The 12,517-nt window shown below is 38.5% G+C and overlaps 1 protein-coding gene across 1 annotated transcript in view; it reads right to left on the bottom strand.

The window, feature by feature from the left end:
- DNAH6 (dynein axonemal heavy chain 6) overlaps positions 1–12,517 on the bottom strand; it is a 275,358-nt gene that overhangs the window by 120,138 nt on the left and 142,703 nt on the right. Inside the window, exons 42-46 of the mRNA XM_043917761.1 lie at positions 11,280–11,411; positions 7,108–7,279; positions 6,034–6,180; positions 5,334–5,407; positions 3,154–3,308 (exon numbers count right to left, since the gene is read on the bottom strand). Coding sequence (XP_043773696.1) covers positions 3,154–3,308; positions 5,334–5,407; positions 6,034–6,180; positions 7,108–7,279; positions 11,280–11,411 — 680 coding nt within the window. The remainder of the gene's footprint in view (positions 1–3,153; positions 3,309–5,333; positions 5,408–6,033; positions 6,181–7,107; positions 7,280–11,279; positions 11,412–12,517) is intronic.

Here is a 12,517-nt window from a genome sequence, read left to right as displayed (position 1 = left end):
TAGGTGTGACAGGGCCTATTTAGCAGAGCCTAAAATATTTATCATCTGGTTATTTACAAAAAAAAAAAAAAAAAAAAGCTGTGGCTCCTTTCCTTAGGAACTACCAGCTAAAAACTGATACTTGCCACTTGGTTCTACAATAATGGAGTCACCTGTCACTGCAATTGCTGACCTTCAACACACCCTGAAAGCAGTTCAGGGTGGAGATCAGGTGTTTCCCTAAAGGTCCAGGAGCGAGCGACGAGAATGAAAATAGAACACAAAATCTGGTGCAATGGGTCAGGGGACCTGCAGCCTCTATTGGACTGAGGTGCAGAGTCCACTGTGAATCCAGCTCTTATTTCTAATTGCAGACTACAAACTTTCTTTGATCTATCTTTCCCAAGACACTACATCGACATAGTCCAGATCTCCTTGTTTATACTCCAGGTCGTTCCCTTCTGGGATAGTCTCAGGAACAATCAGCAAGTGCGTAGGCAGTGTTCAGACCTAACGCTGATCCAGTGTTCCAAGGTCCATGATCCTAGTCATACTCCCTTCTGGGTCTGGCCTTGGGGTTTGTAACAAGGAGATTATTCTTAAGAAAAACTTGAAAGATAACCATTAACACAGTTTCTTAATATATGCTGTTTTTCCAGGTGCGATTTCTGTGGAATTTCTCAAGGCTGTGGAAGTACATTATTAGAAATTCCCACTACAATCAGGAACGAGGCACTCTGTGCCCTGGTAAAAACTGGTAGGACAGGCCTTCAGATATCCATTTTCAGGAGATTTTATGAACTCAATTTCTTATATAGTCTCATATCTAGAAGAACACTAAAATCATTAAAGGAGACATCTGCTCCTTGTGACTAGCAGCAGCCTTCTGTCAAAATGTGTGCCTGACTGCATGTCACAGACACAACCCCTTCACTAAAATCACATACATACTGACTTCCCCACTACCTCTCTGGAGCAGTTCCTTGGAGTTATCTGAGAGGCTGTCTCTGGGGCTATGGTCCTCATTTTTCCCCAGATAAAACTTAATTCACAACTCTCACACTGTGCTTTTTTTTTTTTTTTCCAGTCAATACATCCTTTGCTAATTCCTCTCCCAAAGCAACTAAGACCCACGGGTACGATCTCCACTGCTATGTCTCTATCACAACATACATCTAACAGAAGACACTTCAGATCATCTGTTTGCTTATATTTCCTCAGTTACCTCTAAGACTATAAAATTGAGGGTTCAATGGATATGTCCCAGTGTTTTGTTATTTTTTCCCATAATGCATCAGGGTGCTACAGTGGATAAATATTGAATATTATTAATATCTTGCACTATTTATGTTACTCTTTCCTTTTTTCATTTACTTGATAGTAATTTGTTACTTTCATTTGAGATTGAGAAAACAAATGGCTTGTCCATCTGCTTCCTAGTGTTATTTTTTTCTGTCAACTTACATATCAATGGGTAAAAACCTCCTTCCATTGAGAATCCTCCAGAGTTACATTTTCTCTACTGTAGAGGCAAGAGATACATTTCCTAATTAGCTGTTTAATTTTATTATTACTTAAAAATTTTTTTTGGCCATGATACACAGCATTAGGAATCTTAGTTCCTAGACCAGGAATTAAACCTATGCTCTCTGCAGTGGATGCCTGGAGTCTTAAGCATACTGGACTGCCAGGGAAGTCCCATTAGTGGCTTTAGAGAGAGATCCATTTGACCATCCTTGGAGTATGATGACAACTTTGGGGGGCATGTAACATAAATTGTCTGATGCAAACTGCTCTTTGAAAGCACGGGCTCTGAAGTCAATTCTAAATTTTCTGAGTTGAGAAAGCTTTTATTCAGTTATTCAGTGCAACAAAAGCCTAGAATATTAACAAATGGAAATGTACTATCTGTTATATTACTGAATATTTAGTATTTGCCCCCAAACTGCTTCCCACTATGGAAGCCCTGTTCATTGCTAATCATCAGTAGGTGTTTGAAGGCTCTTATTTCCTCTAATTCCTAACTACCAATCTTCTCTAGAGAAAACATCTACATCGTTATTCACATGGCAGTCCTTTCTGCCAGAAAACCAAATCTCCCCCATTCTACAAATGGTTTTTAATTTCCTTCTGTAATAATTTAAGCAAACTTTAAGTAGCCTGGTGATTCCCATTCATGAAAGTAAGAGAGGTTATAAATATAAGTAAGCTGACTTTTCCTATCATCTGGTCTATTCTTCAGGAAGTTTCTCAGACCAGGATTCTGCTGTTAATTTATTTTCTTTCAGGCTTAGGGACTGCCTGAGCCATGGGAATAAAAGTTGTTAGGAGAAAGCTTGTGGGTATTTTGGCAGGGGACAGATGGGAAGCAAGTGGTATCTTGACAACCCAATGAAAAACTATTGTATTTTACAACCCCTGAGTTGTGATGAACATAAATCTTTGAATTAGAGTTAATTAAATAGCAGAAGTATGGGAAGCACAAAAGACTTGGCTTGCTTATGGTTATAGAAAAAAAATTCTGGAGATTGGTCAATCTTAATAAGGTCCAACACTAAAATATAGTTGACAAGGGAAACAAACAAAGCAATTGTTGTCTTCCATGGTAGTAGCCTATGGGAAATCTTGCCCTCACACACATTTTGCACAGCTTATTCCACAGAATACTACATCAAATCTGGGTATCACATGTTAAGTGAAACATTGAAAAATGATAAAGGGCTCAGTATGTTGAAGACTGGAAATAATTGCTAACAGGAAAGAGTGAAAAATCTGGGATAATTGTGCCTGAAGAACACAAAGTGAATCCATTTTGGGCCGAGGCATCTACCAGTGAAGCTAGAATCTAAGCACTGGATATGAACCCCATAGCTTGTCACTAGCCAGCTAGAGGCTGTTGTTGTTCAGTCACTAAATTGTTTCTGACTCTTTGCACCCCATGTACTAGAGCTGGCCAGGCTCCTCTGTCCATGGAATTCTCCAGGCAAGAATACTAGAGTGGGCCATTTCCTTCTTGCCAGTTGCCATTTCCTAACTTTTAAGTTATAGCAAGATTTGGTAATAGATCTTTGTCCATCTAGCAGTCAATTTAAAGAGTTTGTATAACTTAATCCTTACCTTTTAATATAAAAGAAAATAGATCAATGCATTATTGGGTACTTGATGGCACTTTACCTTGAAACATGCTCTATCGCATCTTGGAAGAATACCAACTTTACTTCTTTGGGGTTTATAAGGTTATAATCATCAAGGTAGTCCTGTAGAACATTTGCGATTTTCTCCATATCAGGCATGTCATCATAAATCCGGTCAGATTTATCTGCTCCAAACTAGAAGATGATTTATTGGATAAGAACCAAGTTAGATCAATTCTGATATATAAACATATATAATATACATAACTTTAGGAGGGCCCATTATTTTTATTTCTATTTTTATTTAATCATTTGCTTATATATGCTAGCAGGGCTGTAAAATGAAGGAAATGGGATTAAAGCAACTCAGATATTCATGGTTAACTGAAAAATTCATTCAATTCAACCTCTTCAAGTGAAACACTGGAATTTCAAATGATCTTTGCAATAAAATTCACACAAAAGTTCAGAAAAAATTAAAAAAAATTTCTCACTTCTCTCTCATTTAACTTAACTCTGGTTTCATACTTTTGCTCCTAGGCTGTTGACATCAGAAAAGCGAAATGGTTGAAAATTAGGTTTGGCAGACTGTTTTATTAAAAAATCATGCCAGAACTATATGTAGTTTTTACATACTAGTTATTTGTTTAAATAAATCATTGAGCGTGGTATTCGGTACAAACTATAGGGCACTGAGTTCCTGTTTGGACCTATTGATAATTTATTGTCTTTGCCATAACAACTGCCCTGGGGACATTTTGTTGTGAAATCTTTGACTAAAATACACATAGTCAATGAAAGAAGAGTCCAATTGCTCTTTTTGCTTTGCTTCATTTTCCTATTTGATAATACCACCATTAGAAACAAACAGGAAATATAATCACTACCTGGAAATAAACTTCAAACTTTTAAAAAGAAGCATTAAATAGATATAGCTCATAGAATAGATCGTTTATTATTAGCATTTTTTTTCCTAGGGTTACCAGAATGGTGAGATATTGCATAAATATAAAGATGAATCCATTCATTTGTTTAAACACCACTGGTTTAGAGTCACTGCTGTAGCTCTATGTAGGAAACTGAGGATTTAGGTTGAACTAAACAGACATGGTCCTGCTTTCTCAGAGACACTAGTAGTGTTGTGTGTGCCCAAGCAAGAGTCAGCTTGGTAAAACAAGATGGCTGCCTGTCAACACAGGTATGGTAGTTAGTTAGATACAAGTCTTTTAACCTAGAATAAGGTTATTCACCTATAAGAAGTATATTCTAGGTAGGTCCAGAAGGTAAAATTAGGGCCTACATGTAGATGTTATTAGGGGGGACAGACTTGAAGCACTTCAGTTCAGTTCAGTCGCTCAGTCATGTTCAACTCTTTGCGACCCCATGAACTGCAGCATGCCAGGCCTCCCTGTCCATCACCAACTCCTGGAGTTTACCCAAACTCATGTCCATTGAGTCAGTGATGCCATCCAACCATCTCATCCTCTGTCATCCCCTTCTCCTCCTGCCCTCAATCTTTTCTAGCATCAGGGTCTTTTCAAATGAGTCAGCTCTTCACATCAGGTGGCCAAAGTATTGGAGTTTCAGCTTCAACATCAGGCCTTCCAATGAACACCCAGGACTGAGGCACTTAGTAAAAGGAAAATTTTGCTACTAATTAGAGCTACCCTGAAATGAAGAAGGCAGAACTGCTAACTAATTAGCTTCTCATCACTAGAAATATCTGAGCAGAGTCTGAAGAGCCACATAGACTATGTATGGTAAGAGAATTCCAGTCCTGAGTTAAGAGACTAAACTTCTTTGCTTCCTTTCAAATAGAATACCTGATAATTCAGTCTCTGATTCACTATTATCAAAATGAATGTAACTAGATCAGAATCAGCGATCTTTTTCTCTCAAGAGCCATATAGCAAATATTTTAGGCTTTGCAGGTCATATAGTGTCTGTTGCTAGTACTTTAGTCTGCCTGGTCATTAGAAAGCAACCAGATAAATAAGACAGAGTCAAATGGGTCTTATGCTCCTATAGAACTTCATTTACAAAAATTAGTGGTGAGTAGATTTGGACTATGGACCATAATTTGCTGATCACCCCCCACCCACCCCGTCTAGGTCTTGAATCTTCACATGTGCAAAGCTCCTGTAGAATATGAACTTGAGCTAGAAAACAGTAAATGTTTTATAAACTTCAAATGTAGTCAAGTCAGTACAATACACTTACCTTAATGAAATCTCCAAATATGATGGGCCTAGTCAAAAAATATTCCAGGCCTATAGCAATTCCAAAATGTTTGTCTATTCAAAAAATAAAATCAATTTTTAATATGATGATTAGCTTGAATGCAGGGTATTAATGGTAAGATATACAGAATAACTACACCTGGTACTTTACTGAGAAGCCTAATTAATACACATGAAACTGAGAGAAAGCCCATGTTAACACCACATCACTTTGGTTTGATTGATAATCTCTTGAATTTAAGATTAAGAATATTTACTATTAATAATAATCATTTTTATTAAATAACATATATAAATACATATTAATAAATAAATACTTTAGAAGTATCCTGGCTTCTTACCTGAAAAAAATGCTGTTTGTTTTCTACTTTCCCTCTACTTTCCCTCTACTTAAAATTCTGCACTGAATTAGGAATATTAATCCTTCCTGAATTTCAATAAAATGATTTTCATAATATTTCACATGTTGTTATGTATGTGGGTCATTGAAGAGAAAAACTTTTACTAATGAATGATTATAATTTATTTTGCTCATTTTAGAAACCAAACTGTGTCTCCTTGGTCATCTAATGGCTAGGATTAGAAAACAAATTGTTTTTCTACTAAAACAATAAAAATAACCCCTGGAAAAAACCTAACTGAATAAAGAATGATAGATTGATATAAAGATTGATATTTACTGGCCATCTCTGTCAAAATAGCATGGAAATAGTGCTTATCTTCATTATTAATCAAACGATCATGGAAGACTCTTTGACATTCATGGCAGAAGAGTCTGAAGATCTGTATTTCTTCTCTTATTGTTCCTGGGTCACACTGAAGAATACCTGTTTTTTCAGAAAGGGAGAAAAGAAAAACTCTACAATTGTGGAATATCTAGTGATAGTTTAATTAATGAGAAAATCCGTAAGTTCAACTTTATCCCATACTAAAGAAAATGGGTAGTTCCCGGTGGATATATACATATAATCATTGTGACCTCATTTTTTGAAAGTAAAACTGGGGACACATTATCAGTGCAAATGAGGAGGGTAGCAGAAAGGGGATATGGGGCCTAAAGAGAACTATTATTATTATTTTTAATATCTTTATAGCTTATTTTATTTTTTAAAAAGTTTTGGACACACCACTGTGGCATGTGTAATCTTAGTTCCTTGACCAGGGATACGAGCCACATTCCCTGCATTGGAAGGCAGAGTCTTAACCATTGGACATTCAGGGAAGTCCCAAGAGAATTGTGTCTTTTAAGATGGGAGGTATTATAGCAGAATTGTATGCTGTTAGGGATGATCTGACAGAAGAAGCAGCACTGACAATGCAGAAGAGAAGGGGGACACATAAAAGCAAAATCCTAGAGTCAGCAGGAGGGGATGGGTTCAGTAGCAGGGGGGCTGTTGGCACATATTAGGGGCAGGGACAGCTGAATCACTGCAGTGAGAGAGAAGGCAGGGGCAGGGTATCTGGGAGATTTGGAAGAGGAGCCCCTTCTGGTTAGACTTTTTTTTGTTTTAATTCAGTGAAAAAGAAGACAGGCCACCAGCTGGGAGTGAGAAATGGGATGGTGGTTTGAGGAAAGTTGTGAAGTAGTCAGTGAAGGGTGGGGGTGGAGGGTGGCTAAAACAGGGATACTGTAATGGAATTTCCAGGCAAATCTCAGACACCCATGTACATACACTTTTACGCAGGGATGTGTGGGTAAATGGATGGAAATGGAAGGAGGGTGCAGGCCAGGGAACGAGAGTTCCATACACTACCTTGCACACATTTAGATAAATCCCTCAAGTTAAAGACGTAATGAGACTTGGCTGGTGTTGGCAGAAGATCAACACTCATCCTGTTGTAGATTTCAACTGAGGCTTCCACAATGTTGGATGCAGTTTGCTTTACAGCTGGTGTGAAGTCACTCAGGAAGCCGTTTAAGATGGCCTAGAACCAGAAATGTAATATAAGAGGGTTGGAATGTTTTTAACCAAAATTTATCTTTCAAATACTCCAGACCTGATGTTACTTTTTCTAATAATAGCAGAAAACCAAATTCCAGTGCAAGGACATGTGGGTGTTAAAATTCTTCTTTTCTGGGGAAAGGGATAAATTAGGCATTTGGGCTTCCCGGGTGGCTCAGACAGTAAAGAGTTCACCTGCAGTGCAGGAGACCTGGGTTTGACCTCTGGGTTGGGAAGATCCCCTGGAGACGGGAATGGCTACCCATTCTAGTATTCTTGCCTGGAGAATTCCAGAGACAGATGAGTCTGGTGGGCTACAGTGCAGGGTCGCAAAGAGTTGGACACAACTGAGCAACTAACACTTTTCACAAATCAGGCACTTGGGATCAGCATATATGAATTACTGTCTATAAAAGATAAACAACAAAGTCCTACTGCAGTCCTATCTTCAGTAGGAAGATCCTCTGGAGAAGGAAATGGCAACCCACTCCAGTATTCTTGCCTGGAAAATCCCATGGATGGAGGAGCCTGGCAGGGAACAGTCCATGGGGTCGCAAGAGTTGGACATGACTGAGCAACTTCTCTTTCACTTTCACTGACTCGATGGGACATGAGTTTGAGCAAACTCTGGGAGATAGTGAAGGATAGGGAAGCCTAGGGTGCTGCAGTTCACGGGTTGCAAATAGTAGGACATGACTTAGGGACTGAACAACAACAACAGTTGTATATATACAAATATAGTATTTTACATACAAATATAGTTGTATATATAACTTTGTATATATATACATTGTATATATACAATGTATTTGTATATTTGTTGTATATACAAATATAGTTTATATATATGTATATATACATATATATATACAAATATATATAGTATTTTACATACAAATATAGTATATAGTTGTATATATATTTGTATGTATATTTACATACAAATATAGTTGTATATATATACTATATTTGTATGTAAAATATGATATTTGATAGTATATAGTTATATATATATAAAGTATATATTTATAGTTACATATATGTTAGTTTATTTATCTATATTATCTCTCTCTATGGTAGAAGATCTATGAAGACAGGGGTGACATCTGTTTTGTTTAAAGTGATGTACCAACATCTGATGCATGGTTGATACTCATCAAGTATTTCTTTAGTGAATGAATGAAGGGCTATTAAACTGATATTCATAAATTAAAACTATCAGGTGACTATCAAGTTTACTGAGGATCATAGCTTGATATTCTGTCCAAAGATCTGGCTTATGTGAAATGTTTGGCAACTTTTAAAAGTTTTACTGAGAATATGCATACAACATAAAGACAGAACTTCCATAGTTTAGGGAAAGATGACTTTGTCATGAGGACATTAGTAATGTTTTATGGAGTTGATCATGGCTTTTAATCACTGCTGTTATATCTTTCTAATTAGAATGTACAGCTAAGTTCAGGGACCGCCCTGGTGGTCCAGTGGTTAAGACTCTGCATTTCCAATGCAGGGGTGTGGGTTTGATTCCTGGTCAGGGAACTGAGATCCCAGATGCCAAGTGCTCAAAAAAAAAAAGAAAAAAAGAATTTATATCTAATTTAGTGACAACATTATCAATTTAATTTGGTGTGTGCTATTCAGTTTACCTTCAGAATGTGTAGTGATGCATATTTTTGCACAAAAGGTTCCAGCAGATAAACAAATAAAATGTGTGTGAACTGTGGTTCTTGATTCACCTACAACTGTACATAATCCAAATTGTGCAAATTGTGATCCATTGTTAATGGGATTCTCCCCACATATATGTGTAGTTTAACTAACTTAAAATAGACTCTCAAGAAAGTAGTGATATTACTGATTGTTTTAGAACTAAGAGATGATTAAAAACATTATAAATACAAGCATATTATGTATCATATATGTATACATAATTATGTAGACTCATAGGTTTCTTTTATATAGTAAACATAAATCTTTTATATAGTAAATATAAAAAACAAAAGTTTATTTGTGTTGCTATCAACAAATTTACTTTTACTTGTTGATTTTGCTTTTTTCAATTCTTGTTTATCCCCAAGTTCCTTCTCCTCCACACAATCACAAAGGACAGGAAAGGTGGACTGTGAACTCTTGAACTCTGCTTAGATGGGTTGTGATTAAAAAGAAAGCTTGGAATCCAAGTCCTTTCCTTCTACAGATAAAATATCCAGTCCGTTCTGGTAATGAGGAAAACACATGTTTCCATGTGAATATAGTCCAACTTAGTGGCCCCCAGAATCTGTTTTGTTGCTTTTCATTTCCATTGTGGCCTTAGTTAGTTCGGGTTTTAAATACTAGCCTCTAAATTACAGCAGGAAGAAGCAATTGCTGCTCATTGTCACCTGTGACATATTTGCTGCATGATGCTCCTGTAAGTGACACATTTCTGTGGATGTAACATTCCTACAGGCAGAGGCAGGAGGCTGAGTGTTTGGATCAATTTGATTTCCAGGAGCCCAGACTCTATCTTCTTCTTCCCACCCAAGAAAGCATTTTCGAATGAGTTAACAATGCCATTTTATTGTTGTTATTGTTGGGATAACTCTGAATTTGCTTGAATTTATTAAAATGTAAAATAATTTGTAAATTCAGTATTTTATCATCAGGCCTAAGTTACTTGGGACATTCCCTCACCACTGATCACATCACAAGGGTGTGTTAGGACAGCATAGTTGTGAATCACTCATTTCAGACTTTAGAATATATACAGAAAGGTACTCAATAAAATGGGGGGGGAAGTCTTCTAATACCTTATTGGTCCCTGTTACCTGCTTCCTGTCATGTTCTTTACTTGCTGCTTAATTATGGGAGATAAGCTCCCATCCTCTCCTATTCTAAATTAAAGTACTCTCTAAAAGTTTTTCCAAATGTGGCATTTCTCATGTATCCTTTTGGCCTTAGATCCTAAATAGCTTATTGTAATGACTTCAAATTTGTTAAAAATAATTTCCCATGGATGTAAGCTATTTCAGTATGAAAACTACTTTCCATAAACTGTTGTGTATGTGCTGGGTCTGGTCCTTTCTCTCCTCTAAGAAGGCCCCATTGGAAGGAGAGGCAGATGCTGATAAATGTAGAGGCTGGTTAATGCCAGCATCACTGCTTCTCTGACTCCTGGGTGATGGTCACTAAAGCCAGTTTCTCCTGACTAGTCACCTTTCTTAAGCTACCTGGATGCCCACATTACCACTTCTGGCCTCTGTGACCACATTTACCTGTGTGTTTCTGATTCTCTCTGTCAATTTCACCCTGCAGGACTCGGCTCAGCAGCTATCTCCTCTAAGCATCTTTGCTATTAATAGTTGGCATGACATACTCGCTTTGGTCATGCTGCTTCAAGATCTCTCATCGTTCTATTCAGAATAATGCCGTGCACTTGATGAACACTTCTGCCGAGCACTTAACAAGGCAGAAGCAGTTACTTGCCCCTTCTAAGGGACAAAGAAGTGGTCTCCTGGGGAAGTCTGTACAGGTGGAAGAAATACCGGTGGTTGTTTCTCTTGGGAGGGTGGGGGCGGCAGGGGTGATGAATTCTGGGTTAGGTATGTTGAGCTTGAACTCGTTGGTTATTGGGGCTGGCCTTTGCTGGGCAAGCGGACACAGACAGGGCGTCAGGGAGGAGATGAGCACCGAGGTGGGAGCTAGGTGGGGATGATATCTCCTGGGAGTCAGGGGCCCAGAATACAGCCTTCCTTAGAGGTATGGGAGGTATTTTGACTCCCTTTCCTCATTTATAAGACTACCTTTGAGACTACAAACACAGAAGGTCATGATGCAAATGCCTATCAACTACTGCCCAGATGCCCCTGTGTTTACCTGGTTTCTGATCAGGCAAGGATGGATGGGCTCCCTAGAAACACAACAGGCTGTGCTGATCGTGTGAGCCTTGGAACAAATACATTTTCATTACCCCTTGTGCCCAGATTGGAATCCACATTCACCTGAAAAATCTGTTTCAGACTGTGCTCTGAGGGCATTGGGAGGCAGAGCATGCTGAAGTGCCGGATGAAGCGAGGGGTCACAGGGTTGCGGCCACCACCTGGAGGTGCACATGCTGATACGATTGTTACGTCCTGTATGGAGAGAAATCCACTTGGGTCACCCAGCAAAGATGGAGATGAGATCTACCCATCCCAGTGGCAGGACTCAACCAACATTTTTGGAGGACCTATCATAGGACATCCTGGTAGCTCAGTGGTAAAGAATCTGCCTGCCAATGCAGGGGACCTGGCTTCAATTCCTGGGTTAGGAAGATCCCCTGGAGAAGGAAATGACAACCCACTCCAGTATTCTTGCCTGGGAAATCCTATGGACAGAGGAATCTGGTGAGCCATAGTCCATGGGGTTGCAAAGAGTTGGACAAGACTTAGTGACTAAACAACAACACCGTCATAGGATAATATTGTGTTGTATTTTCCTGCACATTATCTAACTTAATTCTCACAACCACCTTAGGCGATCACTGTTGTTACCTCCACTTTATAGATGAAAAAAAAAAAAAATCAAGGCCCCAGATGGTTAAATAAGTTACTCAAGGTCATTCAGCTAACTCACTGACCTTGTAGAAATACTCCTATATAAAAACTGAATTTTAAAAAATTGTAAGAATTTGTACCTTAGGTTAAAGTACATTCATTCAACAAATAGTAAGAATAGTCAATTCTTATTATTTGTGGTAGTTATGTTCTATAAAGTCACCAGGAACACTGAATTAATGCACCCTGAACCATTGCTCCGAGGGGAAAAACAGAGCTAGGTTCCTGAGAGCCTCTGGCCATAACATGTTCAGTTGGTCAGTATCTGATACCACAGGGAACTCTGACCTTGCCTCCTCTCTAGTCTACACCTTCCCTGAAGCCAAGGGGATCTTTCTATAATGCCTCTGCAGAGGCTCCCCATGACTTACACCAGTGGTCCCCAACCTTTTTGGCACCAGGGACCAGTTTTGTGGAGGACAATTTTTCCACCTACAATGTGGGGGGATGGTCTTTGGATGATTCAAGAGCATAACACTTACTGTGGACTTAATTTCTATTATTATTACATGAGCTCCACCTCAGATCATCATGCATTAGATCCTGGAAGTTGGGGACCCCTGTCTTAGGAGATAAATCTACATTCCTCTTCATGGCACTATGACCCCCTGGTCTGACCTCTGCTTCTCCTGTTGCTTTGGTGC

This window comes from Cervus elaphus, chromosome 11 (assembly GCF_910594005.1).
Source record: "Cervus elaphus chromosome 11, mCerEla1.1, whole genome shotgun sequence".
In the NCBI taxonomy this organism is placed as follows: domain Eukaryota; kingdom Metazoa; phylum Chordata; class Mammalia; order Artiodactyla; family Cervidae; genus Cervus; species Cervus elaphus.
This window is presented reverse-complemented; position numbering and strand designations above follow the sequence as displayed.